Source organism: Larus michahellis, chromosome 6 (assembly GCF_964199755.1).
Source record: "Larus michahellis chromosome 6, bLarMic1.1, whole genome shotgun sequence".
In the NCBI taxonomy this organism is placed as follows: domain Eukaryota; kingdom Metazoa; phylum Chordata; class Aves; order Charadriiformes; family Laridae; genus Larus; species Larus michahellis.
In genome coordinates, this window is record NC_133901.1 from 23,131,133 (window position 1) to 23,150,519 (window position 19,387).

At 46.8% G+C, this 19,387-nt stretch overlaps 1 protein-coding gene across 1 annotated transcript in view; it reads right to left on the minus strand.

Moving 5' to 3' along the window:
• IRS1 (insulin receptor substrate 1) overlaps positions 1-19,145 on the minus strand; it is a 56,937-nt gene extending 37,792 nt beyond the window's left edge. Inside the window, exon 1 of the mRNA XM_074592039.1 lies at positions 14,416-19,145. Coding sequence (XP_074448140.1) covers positions 14,439-18,017 — 3,579 coding nt within the window. The 5' untranslated portion in view covers positions 18,018-19,145 and the 3' untranslated portion in view covers positions 14,416-14,438. The remainder of the gene's footprint in view (positions 1-14,415) is intronic.
• Positions 19,146-19,387: the final 242 nt, after the last annotated feature.

A 19,387-nucleotide genomic window follows, 5' to 3' on the forward strand; every position in this document is an offset into this window, starting at 1 on the left:
CTCTGCTGCATTCATGTTTAAAAGTAGTACATCCAGGGTGAGTGAAGAAGCAAACCCATTTTGATAAAACCTCTCTGATTCTAACTCAGCACACCTGCAAAGTCTTCTGGGGCTGAGGGACTGGTGGTACAGCTGGTTCTGGCCCACTCTTGGCTGGTCAGCATCATATGTCACTAAAGGCACAGTTTCACAGCAACCCTGCAGGCAGGCAATTTCAAACACAGTTGTTGCAGTTGGCAAAAGGAGAAGCCAGACCAGAAGCAGCAGTAGTGTAGGTAAAGACAACTGTGATTTCAAGGAGAGTATAAGGCACTAATCATATAAGGTGTTCTACTTGAAGTTTTAAATAACCCAAGTCCATGTTGGGGCGGGGGGGGGGGGGTGGAGTTTAAATGCTGCCTGAAAGAATATTGCAGATGAGTTTTCACAGTTGGTTTTAACCAAACTAGGAACAAGCTAGAGAAGTAGTCTGGCATTCCCTTCTTAATACATTTCCAAGTGCTCCCCTGCACCACCATCTGTGAGCAACCACAGGTGATGCCAAAACCAACTCTCCAGAGGAATACGTGGTCAAGGAGACAGCAACAACAGGGTGGTCTTCAATTACTTTAAGCTGACAGCAAAGCTGTGCCCTGCGTTCTGCTTCTATAGTGGAATTATTACCTGTATTTACCACAGCTCTTTCTGGCCTTAAATCTGTCATGCGTACCTGCGTGAACCGAGCCTAAAGAACATGGAAAGTCACAGCAATGGTAGAAGTTGTAAGTATGACTGTGGGATATGCAGATCAAGCCAGAGATGTTAAAACAGATTCCAGACAGTGATTTGTATCATTCTTGACTTCACAAAAACGAAACAAAAACCTTCAAAAAGTTACAGTGAAGATCACTAAGAAGCTACTATAAGAGTTTATCAGTTAAAAACACAACAGGTTGCAAACCTCTAGAAATGCCAGGAGTCCTATAACGCAAAGGCTATCATTAAGTGTTCAGTTGTCCTGTTTACTCTAAGCATATAGCAGTCCTGCTAATAGTTTTTGCTTTTACCTGTTCCATCAACATAAATGCAAATGCTGAAATGTGACCCAAATCCATAAAGCACAATTAACATCACAGGAGTTATTTGATAAAAAGAATAAAAGCTGATGAGCTACTCTAACATAGAAGTAAACAAGCTTGAATCAAGACAGATCAAACGTCTCACCAATCTTTAGGAGAGGAATTTTTGGAAAAGATGAAATACCCAAGGTAGGAGATAAATTAGATACTGAATTACAGATCATTTTGTAGCACTTTAGAACTAACTCATTACTATAGCTAATTAAAATTAATGGGGACTTGCTATTAATTCAAACAGAACAGTATAGTAACAACCTACAGAAAAAAAAAAAGAAAAAAAGTTAAAGGGACACATGCTAAAATGAGGCATGTTGCCGTAGTCCCATCGACTTCAAGTAGGTACAGCAATTTACATCCATTGAAGATTCCTCCCTTTCCCCGCCAAGATGAGAAATACTTCAGAGCACACTCATGCAGAAGGATCATCATTCAAACCTTCCTCCAAAATATGTTTACACAAATGTTACCAACTTCTTATGAATTTTTTTTTCCTGTAGCAATTCTTGGTGCATTGATGCTTTCCACTACTGCAGGCCCACAATGTTATCAGTGTAGGTAACTTCATTCATACCTATGTTTAAAATTTTATAACAGCCTATCAAGCTAAGAGATTATGATTCATTCAAGCCATTAAAGCCCAATTACATCAACTGAAATCTGAGCTTCCCAGCATTATTCCAATTTCTCCTTCTGCTCGCTCAGCCCCTGTACCCCTTCCTACACAACTTTGCCTTCTCTAAGCTTGTGAAACTTCTCTTACAGAAGACGCACTACAGAAGGCCAGCCAATGTACACAGCCTGCCTGTCACTCTTATCCTTCAATACATTTATTGAGGTTACTCAATACTACCATTTCTCTCTATTTGTGGTTTTGTCCTTTCCTCTCACACTCCCACCTTCCTACCATTTCATGTACTGTCTGTTCCTCCTCCTCAGGATCAGATGAGGTCCCATAACCAGGTCTTTTCTGTGCCTACACTTTATTTCTGCAGGATCATATCAGTTCAAATATATTTAATTATCATGTATATACTGACACTTGGCTTCATGGTGGATTAATTCAAATTAAAGTGATTAAAATAATCAAATTTAGATTAGCAAATGAGGAAACTTATCTTTTTATGTTCTTAATGGTCATTCTCAAAGAGCGATAACCACTAAATAAATCATGCTGAACTGCTATGTAACTTTTTAATTTAGCATTTGGTATAGTCCCAACTTAGACAATACTGTAAGTGTATATTTATGCAGATTCTTCTCATGAAATTAATGATCAATACAGGTCACCATTTATTAGCTGGTTAAATGTTATATTTATGACTTTTCAAGCTGTGTTTGAATGAAAATCAGGGTGAAACTGTTACACAATAAGACCTGTATTTAGTTATCAGTTAATTTAAGAAAATAGCCTGAACACATAAGGAAATTGGCTTAACAAAATAAACCTTGCATTTAAGGACATCTTTTTTTTTTTTAAGCCTCCTCTTTATTTAGTAGGTCAAATTGAGTGGGCTTGGCTACTACAGACTTCAAAATTTCAGATTTAGTAGAGTACATGGGGTTTTTTAACTAAAAGACTTTAGAAAGGAAATCTGTTTTCCTATCTTCTCAGTTTCAGTTAATCTCACTCAACTTTGAATAAACCACTCATGTAATTAGGCTAGTCATATGCTACAATGAAAATAAATTTCTCTGGATATCTACTGAAGCAGCTGCTGTTCTCAAAAATTTTTAGCACTCTGAACCCTGATTCTGGATACTTCACCAATCATGTTCACTACAGCAATGGTTTTATTTCCTCTAAGCACTTGATAGTTGCGTTGACTGAAATGTCTGTCTTAATTTAGGTAGTATTAGTATATTACAGCACATTTAGTCCTGAATACAGGTGTATTTTTAAGAAAGCATTACAAAAATTCCTTCAGCCTGAACCACCCCCCTTTCTCAACCTCAGGTTGCCTTCTCCAGGGATGTGCTACCACCACCGCAGGGTCAAAACAGAATTTAAAAGAAATGTAAATATTTGCTCTCATCTTGGGAAAGCACTACATAGAGAGAAGGGGAAAAGAGGGGGTATGCATATGGAGAATTGCATCAGTATAATTAGAGAGTTTTATCAAGCTGGTAAATGTCTGTGTAGGCAACCCCTTGGCTCTAAAGGGTATTTACTAATATGCACCCCATTTTCCAGAGCCTTCCTCCAGAAGAAACATCTCACCATCACCGCCCAATTAGATCAAATTGGGTGGCTGGCTGTTTTTGTTGTGTGCATGATAATACAAAGACTGTCCAAGTTCCTGCTCAACAAAGGCTTGTGTGAAACAGGCTTTGAAGACACAATAACATTCCTCTTGCGAGTTTCAAGCCCGGAGGCTAGAAGCACGGAGTAACTATTCATTCTTCCATCTTGAGACACATTCCTAACCTAGTTCAAAGGCCTGAAAAAACATGCCCTTGCTACATGCTTGCACACCTTCAGAAGGGCTTTTCCCTTGTATCAGAGCTTGCTAGGGAAAGAAGTTTCATAGAGAAAAGAATTAAATGTATTTGGGAGTTCTGTTTCATTTTTAAGAACCCTTAAATTATTTTAAGCATTCAAGACTGTCGTGCATAGAAACTGATCAGCTGTGTTAATCCATTTAAGAATAAAGTTTCACCATTTACACGTATTGACTATAATGTTCATACACAGTGCACCAATGTTAGCAGATACCAGTTCATTAACTTCTGCTCCCAAGCAGCAGCCATGGGAGGAAGGTGCGTGCAGAGCGGTTGTAAAAGGAAGAGGGATGATTTGGAGCCGTTTGGTTTCCATCACTGCTCTTCTATTTAGTTTCATCTGCCTCCGTTTTAATCTCAAACTGGTAAGATAGATATAAATCACACGTGGCTATCCACCCATATCAAGATATCCAAGAAATTCAAGAACATTCTGCATCCTTTTCACCAGATGATGATAAAGTCAACAAAATACAAGATTATTTCCAAAATACTGACACTATAACAAATATTAACTTTCATTGAGAAAAATATTTACAATTTTCAACCTACAGCTTCTTAAACAAACTAAATTCCTCTTTATACATTTTATTTTGCTGTTTCTCAGAAATCTGAATGCCATTATGTGCAAAATGAGGAAATATGAACAGCTAACAAATAATACGTCAGCCTAACTATAGTTGCCATTTACTTGTATGGAACCAGCACGGAAAAGCAGCGGGAGCACACAGATGAGAGTAAAGGCAGCAGAGGTGGGACCACCCTTTTCAGTGAAGCAAGCTGTTTAAATCTGCCCAAACATCTCACAGGACCATCCCCTAGATGTGCCAGCCAGCCTGCTTTTTGAGATTCCTGAACCACAGACAGCAGACAGCAAGTTCCCTTTGTTTGTAATGGTTTTCGGTACACCTAAGCTTTAGAAATGCTAGGGTTTCCTTACCTGTATTTCGTTTTATGTATGTGCTGAAGCAATTAACTATTTAGTACTTGTGCATTTCCCTTTGTTTTTCAAAGGGCAACAAATATTTATTATTCTCCAGTTTAATTGACACTAGCTAAAAAATAATAAAAAAAAAATCAACTTTGTTCTGCAATACGGAAAATTAAAAGTGGACCAAGTGCTAAAAATATCATAACGCAGCAAAGCACGAAGGGACGGTAGACTGTGCCTGTGCTTTGCAAGCAAAGAAGTCAAAAAGAGAAACAGGGTAAATGCAGCAGGTTCAAGACAGGCAATTTTTTCACTTTTAACAAAGCAGTTCCTACCTGTCCAAAACATATTTTCATCCTCCTAAGAATTTCAATTAGTTGCTTTCATTTTCACCAGATGAAAACGGTTCAGTTTGAATTTACCATCACTGCAAAAAGGTAAGTATTGCTAATTTTCCCCTTTGTACAGCCATCATACAAACCTTAGTTCCCCCCAAAACAAGCAATACTTCACCTTACTGACATCTACGAGTCATTTCAAGTCCTCCAGGCAAGCCAAGCTGTCCTACCTCTTTCAAGGACAGTGCAGCTGGACTACCTGCTGTTGGTCACTTCCATGAAATATAATTGTACTGAGAAAGGAAAATCCTCATGGATGTATTCCAAAGTAGAAAAAAAAGTAAGAGAACATTGTCTTAGCCTCAACTGACTAAACAACTCTTTAGTTTATTTCCTTAATATTCCATAACGTTCTGCTCCATAAATGCTACGCTTTGCTATTTTGAAGTAATGGGTAATTCAGAACTTGTGAGCAGGAATTATGGGAGAGGAATCACTAATTATGACAGCACAAACTTTTCTGAGGAAATGAAAATCTCTTTTCTTTTTTAAAATCAGTGTGAAAGCTCTTGCATAGCACATGCATCACTGATGACACTTGACTCCCCAACACCTTGTCCATCACTTGCACAGGAATCATCAAACTAAACTTGGAAGTTACTGGAAGACCACAGTCCCCTTGCACTAGTAATTTTCAAGGAGCAAAGTGACTAATGGTTACTCATGCCTGGGCACCAGCAGCGCTCCCCTGGTGCACGGTGCAAACAGAAGGCTTCCAAGCTTAAGTTTGTCTCTGAAGCCGAGAGGTCTCCCCTCTTGCTTGTTCCCTTTTATCTAGGGGTTAAAATTTCCTTTTCTAACACAGCAATCTTCTCTACAAAATGAAGGCCAGCCAGGCTGAAGATGAGTTACCATCCGGTGTTTTAATCTAAAAGATTCCCTCACTGATACGCATCAGCTGTCGCTCTAGATGTCTTTTTGCATCTCTCATACACAGTGCAGGGCATGGGAACCTTAAGTCAGAAATGAAGTAAGTCACAGCTTCGGCCACGGCGTTTCAACCTCCCCATCTCCCTTCCACTCCTCTACGGTCACTTAAAAACTGATAAACAGTGAGACTCCAGCTGAGATATGCCATAAGAGGAGCAATGCACTCAATCTTCTATCTCAATCTACACTTCCTGAGGGTCTTTGATTCTCTCAATCAAAACACGTGTCTTCTCCACAGCTCTGGGCACAGCGTTTAAACATGGATGTTACTGGTCAGGTAAAGACATCCAGGATCTTGTGAGGAGAATGAAGGGCAGCTTTGGGTTGTGTTTGGGGTTTTTTGTTTGGTTGTTTGTTTTTTTTTAAGTCTAAAATTCAGTGAAGTAAGGGCAGAAGGAACCCACACAATCACTGGCTTAGTCACACCCACTCCACGTGTTTAAGCTTTTTACTCCTTCAGGGAACCGTGCCATTGAAGGAAAGCTCCCGTTCACGGACTAGTTAGGTATTTTATTGACTGGACAAGCCAGCTTATGGCATTCCTCCCCTTAATTATGTCTTAACAAATATTTGTGCACCACACTGAATGCCAGACCACTGAAACCAGACAAGACCCACGGCTGATAGATAATTCACATTTTTTCTATTCCCACACATTCTATATTTCAAAGAAAGCTTATCCAATGCTTAGGTGCCCTAATGGGTTACAAATATCTAGCCTACACAGACTGGGGGTGGGGGAGAAGAAACACAGTAAAAGTTGTAGATGTTCCCAGACTACTACCTTCCTGCATTTTATAACATGTATCATCAAAAAGTTCAAATGTACCAAGTACAGTTCAACAGCTCTACTAGCTGTAAAGTGTACAACATAATTCCATTCTTCCTGACGCGTATCTTATTTGAAAACTTACCAGGTTATTTCTTCCACATCCCCAGCTTCCAAAAAAATGAAATTTTACAACAGTTGACAAAATGTACACAGGAAGTCTTGCGTGATACACCCCAGGAACAGTACATCTCACCTTACAGCTCAGGTGGCTGACACCTGACAGATCTTTTAACCAGACTCCCAAATTATTACAAGGGGTTGAACACACACAAACTTTCACTGTCTTACCTACCTGATCAAAAAGTACTCCGAAAAAAATACACTTTGCAATTACCCAAGGTTAAATCTCTAATAATAGTCTTCACAGAACGTGACCTAGATATGTCAAACATGATCAGAGAGATATATATCAAGACATCTTTTAGTTAGTTAAGAGTGCCAGGCTTATTTAATCTCCTTTATCTGTTCACACCTTGGCTTTTGTTGTATTTCCCATCATTTCTTTAAATGGAGAGTAAAGCTGTTAAACTTGAGAATCTTTTTACTTTTAAGTTACCAATGCCTCTCCTTTACTACTTCTATCTCATGTATTCAAAATAATAATCATCACAACCACCATTTATCAAAAACCCAGAATGATGTAAAAATATAATAATGTTTTTTACTTTTATGAATAGGTACTCTTAACATATCAGATTACGTACAGATGACCAAAAGCCAGCTTTTAGTATTCCGATAAATTGGGAATTCAGATGTATTTGTTGATATTAATATATTTGTGTTGCAGCTCTTACCACAAAATGAAAAATACAAGATCTGCTGTAACAAGCCACAAGAATTTTGCCATTTGAAATTTTCTTTTACAAGATAGTCTGTAAACTAAACAGATTTATAGGAATCTATACTTACTTGTCTGTAAGACAAATTATGAAACTAATGAACCTATTTTTTAATCAAATTTATAACTGTCCAAGCAGTTGAAAGAACAAAGTACTGCAGTTAAAAAAAACACCTGTGTGAATACAGTTGTCCTTTCATTAGATGTATTTTATAAAAACAAAGGTTTTTAATGTTAAAATTCACTCATTCTTACTTATCTTGTACTTAATTCAGATTCCTACCTGTGGTTTACTGCTGTGGTTGTGACAGGGATGCTATAAGACAAAGAATTCAGGAAAGAGGAGCTGGAAGCTATGCACATCATCCTGTTAAGGTCAGCAGAATATCCAAATAATGTTAAAAAAAAATCTAATCACAAGTAAGGAAAACACACACTTTCCAAACAGAGTGTCTATCCCAGTAATAAAGATCAAAAGAAAAATACAGAAGTAAAAGCATCTTCAGAAAACTGCAGTACTATGCAAAATGAACGCCTCTAGAATAAACTCTGCATATATACAGGCTCTTTACATTTCTCTATATTCATCCTCAACTTTCACATACCACCATCCCAACTCCCTTCAGATCATGAACACCTTGCAATTCAATTCTCTCCACCCATGTCATCACACCAGTTTCTCTGTGTCCCCTAAGTAATTTCTATGTCTTATTTCCATCTCCCTCCCATAGCAATTGCTACAATTATTCCCCAGCCTGTACCTCTAATTCCCCATTACCTTATGTCAGCACCCCATAGTCTCTCTTCTAGCCACAGCATGAGTCCAGTGAACAGTATTTCCCCCTTTTTTCCCCTCTTCCCTTTAAAGAGTACTGTATTTCATAACTCTGACAATCAAATTATAAAGTCATTTTGGTTGGAAGAGACCTTTAAGATCATCAAGTCCAACAGTTAATGCAGCACTGCCAAGTTACCACTAAACCATGTCCCTCAGCACTACATCTACATGGCTTTGAAATACCTCCAGGGATGGCGACTCAACCACTTCCCTGGGCAGCCTGTTCCAAAGCTTGACAAGCCTTTCAGTGAAGAGATTTTTCCTAATATCCGATCTAAATGCAATAATTAGTTTTCAATGAAACTTGGCACAGAGGTCAAATCTAGTATCAAATTAGCTTTGGAAAAGAATATCTATTTCTCTTCCATATCACTGGACACCAAAATTTTTTTTTTTAAGTTTATGTTCACTAGGGGCTTTATGGGCACAATAATCAATACTGAACAGATCCATTTTCAGAGCTTCAATAAACTGGAAAAAAAACACCGCGTTTTCTTCACGAACAAGCTATTATACAGTTACTGCAACTTGTTCAAAAGAATATTCAAATATGTTTTACTTTCAGCACTTGCATTCACGTATTTATAAAGTCACGAAAACTGTATAGTCCTAATGAATATCAAAATTTCAGCCATTAAAAAGTATTCCTGACACAACTCAACATACTGAAGATATTGCTCAAATAACATTTCTACTCCACAGCTGCTTGCTGCATTTCATTTAAGAGTTGTAATTCTCTATTTACGAGCATTATCTAAGGAAACATATGATCTCTCCACAGTTGCTAGTTAAAAATGAGCGTCATCCTTGCCCTGCAATGTTCTGTTTCATTTTCAAATTTAAACCACATTCAGAAACCAGTTTAAACTCTGACTAAGTATGAAACCTATGTGCTTAAGAAGTCCAGATAGTACTTCACAATTGACTGAATTGGTTTATAAATCATACAGTTCTAATTTTTAAGCCAGTAAAACAAAAAGGAAGAGTCCCAATAAACCTGTCATTAAAATCAAGGTGGGTGTGGGGAAATAATCCATACTACAATTTAATGTAGCTAGATTAAAGGAACTGATCTACTGTGTAAATTACAAAAACAAAAAAACACAAAAAAAACACACCAACACCCCCCTCCCCCCCCAAAAAACCCAACCACCAACAATAAACCCTCAAAAAACCCAAACCTATTAATTATAAGCTTGTGGTCTTGTTAAACAGGAGAACTGCAAATACGCAAGTATGTGGAGACACAGGCTCAATTTTGGCAAATAATAAGGTATGGGGGGAAAATGGTGTGTGCATACAGTAAGAAATGCACTGTTTTGTCTACAATAATACCCATAAAGCATGGAAAACTTCCATAACTTACTGGTATTTACCTTGGTACTGACCCAAAACTACAGAAACTTCTGTTCCTTCAGTTTTGGAAACAACCTCCCCTCAAAAACTTCTTTTAATTGTACCTGTCTTGTTTTGGCATTTGCCAAATGTTTTTCCACCTTAAATTTTTAACTTGAGGAAACAAAACCAACTACTGAAAACTATTAAAGAAATAAAATAGAAAAGCAAGCAATGTCACAACAAGAAAAAATAATCCAGGTATATTACATACAAATTACATGAGCAATTTTCTGTTTACCATCATGTGTATTTTCATGAGACCCAAACAAATGTTTAGCTCTTCCCCTTAGTGGTGCTTTGCTTTAACTGGAACCAGACAGCAGGCATAACAACCGTATAGATGCCATTGTACTGTATTCCCATTGTACTGTATTCCATTTTCTTACATCACCAAAAAAAACCAAACCACCCATGCACTGGGTAAAAGAGGCATCATTAAAGCTGCGAGCGAGCCAAGTTACCACTTGCTCACACTACACATATTCTATTCGGTGTTATTAGCACTCACTTTCACGAGTTCTCAGACTCATCAACAAAATGGAAATGAGGCAGGGGAATAATGACTTTGCTTTGAAGCTCTGGAGATCAAAGACGCATACCTGGATTCATGCTACTATCCTACTACAGCCTTTCCTGTTTCTCTGGAGCCAACCTCTAATGGTTTCCTTTTTGGAATATTTTTTGACTATATACTCAGAACCCAAGCTATCAGCGGTTCATCTTCAAAACCCCCACTCACTCTAGGAGCCTCGTCTTCTCACATTAATCCCAAAAGCTGGATCCAAGGCATATCCACAACATCTGCTCATCTGCGCATGCAAGACTCTAAGCAGGAGCAAAACGCCTTAGAGCAACACTCTCCCCCCTCCTCCCCAGATCCCGCCTCACTTTCTCCCTCTCATAGGCTAGTGTTTCCCAGCAGGATTTGGCTGCTGTAGCAATGTGGCCTTCCAGCTACAGCACGAAAGTCCACTTATCAGAGGATCCAAGCACCAAAGAGTCACCGGCTAGGCTGGGCACACACAACAGAACCCAACTCTCTGAAGTAGAGGGAAGCATTTGGGTAGGGAAGTGTGTGGGACTGCACCAAAACTGCTGCACTTTTAACGGGATGAGAGAAGAGAGCTAGAAAGGCTAGGGCAGGGCCAGCACTTAGGAAACAGCCAAGAACATGTGACAGGGAAGGCAATGGGATTGGAGAGTGCAAAGGAATGCTGTGGGTGCAAGAGAATTTTTTTTTTAATTAAATTTGGGAAACAATGTGATTTTTTCAGCCAGTATCTTTAATGTTAGGAGAAATAAAATAAGTACACTTGAAAGAGGTTAAAAATACTTCAGAATGTAATGCCTGAGCAACTTGGAGGCAGCTGGGAGGGGAGGACAAGGCAGGAGAGGAGTGGAGTTAGCTAGCTTGCAGCAAAGCAGCAACAATAATTTTACCCATTAGGAGATGAGTGGCCAACATTTGGTGTTCTTGTCTTGTAGTCTGGAATAACAGAAAATTCCATAATGAATAAAATAAGAGTTATACAGACAATTTTGGCCTTTAAAGGGGGAAGAACGCTGCCCTATGGAGAAGAGAAAAGAAAAAAAAGAGCACATGCAGTCCTTTTGCCACTTCTGAGATTAAAAATGTAAATAATAACCAATGAAAGAGATGGAGAGCAAGAAAGGGTCCTTAATGCAGCCTTCCCCATCCCTTGTTCCGATACTTCCAGCTTTACCTCTCCCTTCCCAGATCCAGGATGTTCTCTCCTCTCCACCATACCTGCAAACATACCAAGTAGCTTTTTCCTTCCGATTTCACATTGTTCAGACACCAACAAAAGAAACAACAACCACAGCGTCCCCGCTCTCAGCAAAGCCTGGACAGCCTCACCTGGCGGGAGGAGCACGGGGGAAGCTGCGGGAGGCCGAGGCAGCAGAGCCCACTCAGCTGCTCGTTGGAAAGGGCATGCAAAGTTTCGGGGAACTGAAGCACCCTCACTGCACGTGGAGTTTTCAGGAGAACAGTTTAGGTGAAGGTGCTCAACAACTTTTTCAGGCATGTGCAGACTGTTTGCAGGCCTGTAAATCACTCACCTCCAGGCAGATTTTCTCAAGAATGGCATAAGGTATTACCTACTTGGGCTGATTCCCCTGCCAAACCTAAGTTACACCTCCAAAGCAAAAAAAAGTACACAGATGTGTCAAAAAACAGCTGTAAAAATGGTTTAATACAGACAAAACATTGTTGGGGTTTTTCCTTAACACACTCAAAACCAGATGACCTAGTCAGGCTGTATTTTGCGAGGAAAGTTTCAGCTGATGGCGGGAAATCTAGGCTGGGAAATAAGAGTCCAAAGGGTTAATGTCTGAGAAACCTCCAAGCAACTAACACAGCTTTATAGTGGGAAGGGAAAGGGAACAGCCATGGCTACAAACTCCCCGTATAATTATAGCCTGACTCTTCCCCTGCCTCCCAGGAGAAGCTGTACTTGCTCAGTCCAATCCTAATCTTGGGAAATAAGAACCAACTTCAAATAGCAATTACTCTGTTAGACTACCTTTCACAACACTGCTCTGAAAAACAGATGCATAATACTTTTCAGCATGTCCCTATATCAGGTCTTCCACCAAACAGCATAATCACAGCAGGTATTTACCTACCACCCTGATGGAAAACATTGCCACAGCTTTTATGTTAAAGCTGACACACAGGATCAACTAAGCAAGCTGTCTACAGCAAAAGTAAACAGTGCTTTTAGAAAAAAACCTGTGTAACTAAACAGTTATGACACTATTTCCCCCTCCCCCGCCAAGACCTGCATTCTCATACTCTTGCACGCATTTATTATTTATCCACACGCTGACAGAGGATTTTCTCTCACACTTGCCGCTTGCTCCCCCAATCTTTGCACACAACAGGGGAGGAAAAAAAGTGATGCTCCTAGCAATGTGACTTACAGCACAACACATTGCGTCCTCTGGCAAAAAAAAAACTCTGGGCAGATAGGGATTCGCAGGGTAACGGCAGGCATCACTAAGACAGTCTGGACAGGCTCTTGCAAGCACATCCCAGAAGAGCGAAAGGGTGTGGCAGTGGAAGTCTGGTCACAGACAACGTATTGTGACAGCCAGCACGCTCCTGTCAGGCATCCACAAAAATAGTCATTTCCTACCAGTTACCATTTGAACCAGACCAGCAATATCTGCGCTGATCTTAAACCTTACCTCAAACTTTGACATTAACCTGGTGTTCACGGGTCACATAAGACTAACACATAATATTGCATTGCTCTAACAAGCAACAGCAGCAAGTGCTAAGTAGCAAATGCAAAGAGACTGTTTTCATTTTGTTCAGGTTATAAGGATGGAAAACGTATAAAAATGGTGAACGTATGATCCCAGGCATCGTACCAAGACCAGCCCTCAGCACTCCCTTGAGCTAAGCGAACATGCAATACAAATAATAAGTTTATTACACGTACAATGTAAACAGTGGTATGAGATTCATCCCCTAGTATCATTACATATATTCATAATAACTACTTAAACTGCTGTGATTGCTGCTACTCAAGTATGTAGAAAACTGCTAAAATTGAGTGTTGCAACAAGATTAACTGGGCAGCTATCTACTAGCGCTTGTCTAGGCACCAAAGGCACCAAAATGGCCTTCACCTTTCAGGAAAGGACTCATACAGGTGCACTGTACTTTGTGAGCTCTAAAAAAGATATATCTGTTATGCGCTGCATGAAGTTCACGCATAGCAAAAACATCACATTGCTTGCAACAATGGTCCTACTCATCTTACATGTCTGTAATCACCATGCAACTGCCTGGCAGAAGTTTTTCCCAAATTAAAAATTAAAAGCTTCAACAAAAAATAGAACATATCGGTCAATGCCAAAAACACAGTTCACGCGGCCCATTTCTCATGCAGTTTGTAACACTGTTGTGAGCATGCGACAGCCAGTACCAGCTGAAACACAAGTGACAGAAGGCTTTCAAAGTCTGTTTTCAAACCCAAAGCACCTTCCAAACAAAACTAAATTAACACTCATCACAGCCCTGTGAGGTAGATGCTATTAGCTGTGTTTTGCACATGGGAAAGTAAGAGCCGGCACGGTTGAGTGCTTTACCCTTGGCTGCCTGACCAAACCAGGATTACAATGGGAGTTTCCTGTTTCTAACCCTATGCTTTAACTAACTCACTTTTTCCCCCCCCACACACATACTTTTGAAGCACACCTAATTACGAAAAGCAAAGACATGTGGCAAGACGGTCAGCACTGTATCACATCCCCGTCTGAACAGAAGCATCCAGGCGTGCTGAGGGAGCGACCGCCCCGGCCCGTGGGGGCGAGGGCCGGCAGCTGGGACACCTGCAGGGATGCTAGGCTCCCGGATGCTTCTGCCACTAAAACCTGCTGCAGATATTAAGGCCAAAACGCAAAACAAAAGGAACCGGTCACTGCCACCGCTGCTGGGGCCGCGGCATCCCCTGAAGCCCCCCCGGGGGAGGAGGCCGCGGCGTGCTCCGGCGGTCCCCACGACAAGAAACCACAACCGAGGTGCTCCTCGGCATCCGCCCGGCCCTCTCCCCTCACGGAGCCGCCCGGGGCCGCCCACCCGGGCCCGCCCCCGGCTCACCTTCCCCGGCGGGCGCCCGGCTCCTACATCTCCTCCCGCTTCTGGAAGCTGATGCTGGCGTACGCGCTCAAGTCGTCGCTGGAGTGGCCGCTCCCGCGGGGCTGGCCCGGGGGCTTGGGTGGCGGCTGCTGCTTGCCCCCCGGCAGAGCGGCGCCCTCGGCGGGGGGGTGGAAGTGGTGGTGGCGGCGGCGGTGACTGAAGTCCTTCACCAAGTCCAGGTCGATGTAGTTGAGCCCATTCTCCAGGGCAGGCGCGGCCCCCGCCTCCCGGCGGGGCTCCCCCGCGGCGGGCCGCAGCCAGACGTTCTCGAAGGAGGCCGAGCTGTGCCGCTTCACCTCCTCGGCGCCCCCCGCGCCGCCGCAGGGGAAGGGCGCCCCGAGCCCGCCGCCGCTGCCCGCCGCTCCGCGGGCGGCGCTGGGCGTGGACGAGAAGGTCTCGGAGCTGTGCCGCCGCCGGCCGCCCTGCGGGTCGGCGCGGATCACCTTGGCGCTCTGGTTGCGGCCGGGGCTGAGGCTGACGCGGGTGAAGGCGCTGCCCGCGCCGGGGCCCCCCAGCAGGGAGGAGGAGCGCGGCGGCGCCACCGACAGCTCGGCCGGCGGCCGCGGCAGCTCCGGGGAAGCCGTCGCCGCTGGCGGGGGCTTCTCGGCGGCGGAGCGACCCGCCCGCACGTCGGCGTAGCTGAGCAGGAGGGCGGGCGAGCAGGGCGAAGGGCTGTCGGCGCAGTCCGAGCAGGAGCCCCCGGCGCCCCCCAGCTGCATCGTCACGTAGTCCCGGGCGCCGGGGGCCGCGCCTCGGCCGGGCCGGGCCGCGGGGGCCGCCCGGGCGGCGGCGAAGCCGGCGGGGCAGGGGGCCCGCGGCGGCCCCAGTTCCATGTTCATGTACTCCTCGGCACCCTCGTTGCCCGCCGGCGGCGGCAGCCCCAGCCCCAGGGCGACCGAGGGGAAGGCCGGCTTCTCGCCGGCGATGAACTCGATGTTGACATACTCGCCGGGGCTCTTGGGCTCCGGGGGCAGGAGGAGCGGGGGCTGCTCCCGGGCCCGCGGCAGGGTGCTGGCCTTGGGGCCGCCCAGCGACAGCCGGGTGGGTCGCGCCAGGCGGCCCTTGGTCTGCACGGCCGTGTCCACCTTGCGCGGGGGCTGTGCTTGCGGCGGGGGGCCGCTCTCGGTTCCGCCGCCGCCGCCCAGGCTGTCGCTGCTGGTGGAGGAGGACGAGTCCTCAGCGGCGTAGAGGAGGCGGCTGGAGCCCAGGGCCATGCGGGGCTGGGGGCTCCCCTCCTCACCTGTCGCCCCACTGCCGCCCCGTCGGTGCACATGCTTGAAGGAGCGTGGCAGCGAGAAGTAGGAGTAGATGGGTTTATGGTGGACAGCAGTGGTGACCTCCTCAACGCCCGGCTGCCCCGTGCCCCCGAAATAGCAGTCAGGTGGGGTGCTGGTGGTGGAGCCGCTGGCTGGGGACATGTTGATGTAGTCGCTGCCGCCGCAGGGGAGCTTCCCTTCGTTGCTCTCCACGGAGAGTTTTGGGTGGTGGCCAGCGCCATTTGTCCAGATCTTGCCGTAGCCTGCAGAACCACTGTCCGGGGAGTAGCTGCCGCTGGGGGACATCATCATGTAGCCGTTGGAGTCCACCGTGGCTGGAGGGTGGCGGCCTGCCCTGCCAGGGTTGATGATCTGCTGTGGGGCCGACACACTCTTAGGACTCATGGGCATGTAGTCACCACCTTTGGGTGGCCCCCCACCGCTGGGCACAGGGGCTACACCGGGTGACATGGGCATGTAGCCGTCATCCGTATGCGGGGCAGAGTTGGTCCGATGATGGCCACTGTCCAGGTGGTGCATCTCCAGACACTCCTCTGGGTAGGAGTGAGTGGGCACAAAGGCCGAGTGCCGGTAGGAGGGCAGCCGGCTGCCACCACAAGGGTAAGAAGGCAGCATCTCCGTGTACTCCTCAACAGAGGCCACCGAAGACTGTGAGGGTGTCTTCTGGTGGGAGATGGTGGGCGAAGTGCCTGCAGAGTGAGTCCGCTTCCTGAATGCCTTCTCCAAGTCAGCAACCTCCTCACTACCACCTCGAGGACAGCAGGGTGTACTAGGGTAGCGGGGCTGCTGCTGCAGGTGGCAGGTGCGTGGGATGAAGTGGCCATTGGGGGCTGCCAGGCTGCAGCAAGAAGAGGTGGCCTTCCCCCCCATGCAGATGTAGTTGAGCTCTTCATCGCCCCGAGCTGGTGGGGTGTGTCCCAATGAATCTGGGGTCACACTGCGAAAAGAGCTGCGAAAGTCACATGGGCTCGAACCATACTCATCAGAAGAAATAAATCCACCATCGCTAGGGGAGCCGGAAACCGAAGCACTAGACCTTCGTGGAAACAGGCAGTCTGAGGTGGAGCCGTGGCCACTGGTGCTGCTGGATGACAGGCTGACTGGACTGGTGGCTGAAGGAGAGCAGCGTGAGGAAGGCATTGGGATGGACCGGCTGTGGTTGAGTGGAGGATGGAGCCTGGAGTTGCCACGGTGCCTATGCGAATGAGTCCGGTTGGCACTGGGACTAACTGGGCTACCATCCACAGAGGCAGGCCTTGACATCGTGCCTTCCCCGTCACTCGACGCTCGAACCCGGAAAGAGCTAGGTTTGCCACCCGTACCTCCACCCCCACCACCAGCAGGAGAGGTGGCTGTGACACTCTCAGTCCTGGAGCGCCGACTGAGCCCTACTTGGCTGGGTGGAGGGTTGTTGACGTGGTGCCTGCTGCGAAGGGGCACAGAGATGGGGTTGGAACAGTTTGAGGAAGACTGGCTCTTGCTGCGGGGCCGGAATTCCTCACTCATAGCTCGCATGGCCTCCAAGATGGTTTCGTGCATGTTCTGAGCCACCACGGAGTCATCCACCTGCATCCAGAACTCACCGGGCCCAGTGACAGCTGAGCGCCCCACCTCAATGAAGAAAAAGTTCTCAGAGTGACCACAGCGGCGGATATTGAGCAGCTGCAGCACCACAGCAGCCGCATCTGAATTGAGCTTCACAAAGCTGATGGTCTTGTTAGTCAGGCACAGGCGGTAGATGCCAATCAGGTTCTTTGTCTGGCCTAGGCCCTTAGGCTTCAGAATTACTTGCCAAACTTCCTTAAAAGCTGGGCCAGGGGCTACCTCACCATAGCTGTCCTCACCTGATTCCCCCAGTCCCGCACTGCTGCCTCCAAAGGTGACGTCGCTGTGGTGGTGGTGGTGATGGTGATGGAGGTGGTGGTGGCCCTTGGCCCTGTTGTGCAACTGCAGCAGCGCTTGGTACCAGCTCTCCTGTTCAGGCTCGCTGTCAGCTGCAATGGCAAAGTGCTCGTCCTTGGTGTAGAGGGCCACCAGGTGCTTGTTCTTGGAGTCAGCTCGTTTGTTGATGTTGAAGCAGCTTTCTAGTGGGATGGAGCGCTTGGGGGCCCCTGACTTGTGTCTCCATTTCTTCTCATTCTCGTAATACTCCAGCCGGGCGGGTCCAGACTCGCTGGCTGCCCTCAGCACGAAAAAGCGTTTATGCATGCTCTTGGGTTTGCGCAAGTAACCCACCTTTCTAACATCTGAGAAGAAGCCCTCATTATTATCTGTGGGGCTGGCCATGATGAGAGGTGGTGGAGCTGTTACTTCAGCTAGCAGTCCACAAGACCCCCAGATGGCCAAGCCAGCCAGAAAAGACAACCACCTAAAATAAAATTCATGCAACAACAATTAAAAAAAAAAAAAAAAAGAAAAAAGAAGCAAAATAGCTCAGGATCCTCTTTTGAGGACGGGACAGGGGAGGGCCAGAAGCAGGGTGAGAGCAGCTGTTCAGTGGCAGAGGCAGCTTCCAGCACCAAATCAGAGTTTGCGTCGCTGTTTATGCCCAAGTCGCCCTTAGATGGGTAAGCGCGTCCTTAAAAAGTCCAGTCCCGATCAGTCCAGACAAAAGTCTCGTCCCAAGAGCAGCCACCGGCAAAGAGAAACGCATCTTCCCTCACAGGGGTCGGGCTCCGCCGGGGCCGGGAGCGGAGCGGGGGTCCCCCTCCTCGGCTGCCCACACCCCTTCCCCGGCTCAAGTTTGCCTCCGCGAGTAGTGATTTCTGTTGCAGATTAAATATCCTCTTGGGGGCGGAGATTGTTTTGCAAAGTCCGGGGTTTGCCCCCCAAAATACACGCTGCTTTCCCCCTTCCCTCTCCCTTCTTCGTCCCCCCAAAAAGAGAAAACCCACAAGAAAAAAAAAAAAAAGCCGCCCACAACACAACCTTCCCCCCCTTTCCCAAATATCAGCGCTGGGATTGCTGCTGCTGTTTCTCCCGCTCGAGCGTGCGGAGGAGGCTGGCGACCCCATTCAGTCCCATCTCGTTAGGCAGAGAAAGTGCCATTTCCACACACGGCGCAGCCCGGCAGCGGCGGGAGGGAGGGAGAGGAGGCAGCCCGGGCGCCCAAGGAACATCCTCTCTTCCTCCTCCTCTTCATTCCAGTCGGCAGCGCCTCAGCGGCCGCTGGCGCGGCCCCCTCCCGTGCCCCAGCCCGGCGGGGGAGCGGGCACCGCCGCGGCGACTCCCTCTCCGCCGGCTTCTTCGCCGAGTTTCCCGGCGCCCCGCACAGAAACAGGCGGCGGGGGCCGCGCTCGCCCGTCCAGCCCCCTCCGCCCGCCGCCGCCGCTCCGGCTCACTCCAAGGAGAACAACACGTGACGGCGCCAGTGCGTGGACCATCCCCGGAGCCGCCGCCGCCGCCGCCAGGCTCCCGGCCAGCCCAGCGCCGCGGCCCCGCGGCCCGCCCCGCCGCTCCCTGCCCGCCCTCTCTCTCCCTCCCTCCTTGCCCTCATTCAGCGCGGCCGCGGGGGCCGCCACCGCCGGGCCCGGCCCCGCCGCCGCACCGCCCGCCGAGGGCCGCGCCCCCATTGGTGCCGCCGCCTGTCCGTCACGGCGGCGGGGGGGGGGGGGCGGCGCCCGCCCGGGTTGAGGCGCGGCGCGTAGTAAAGGAGG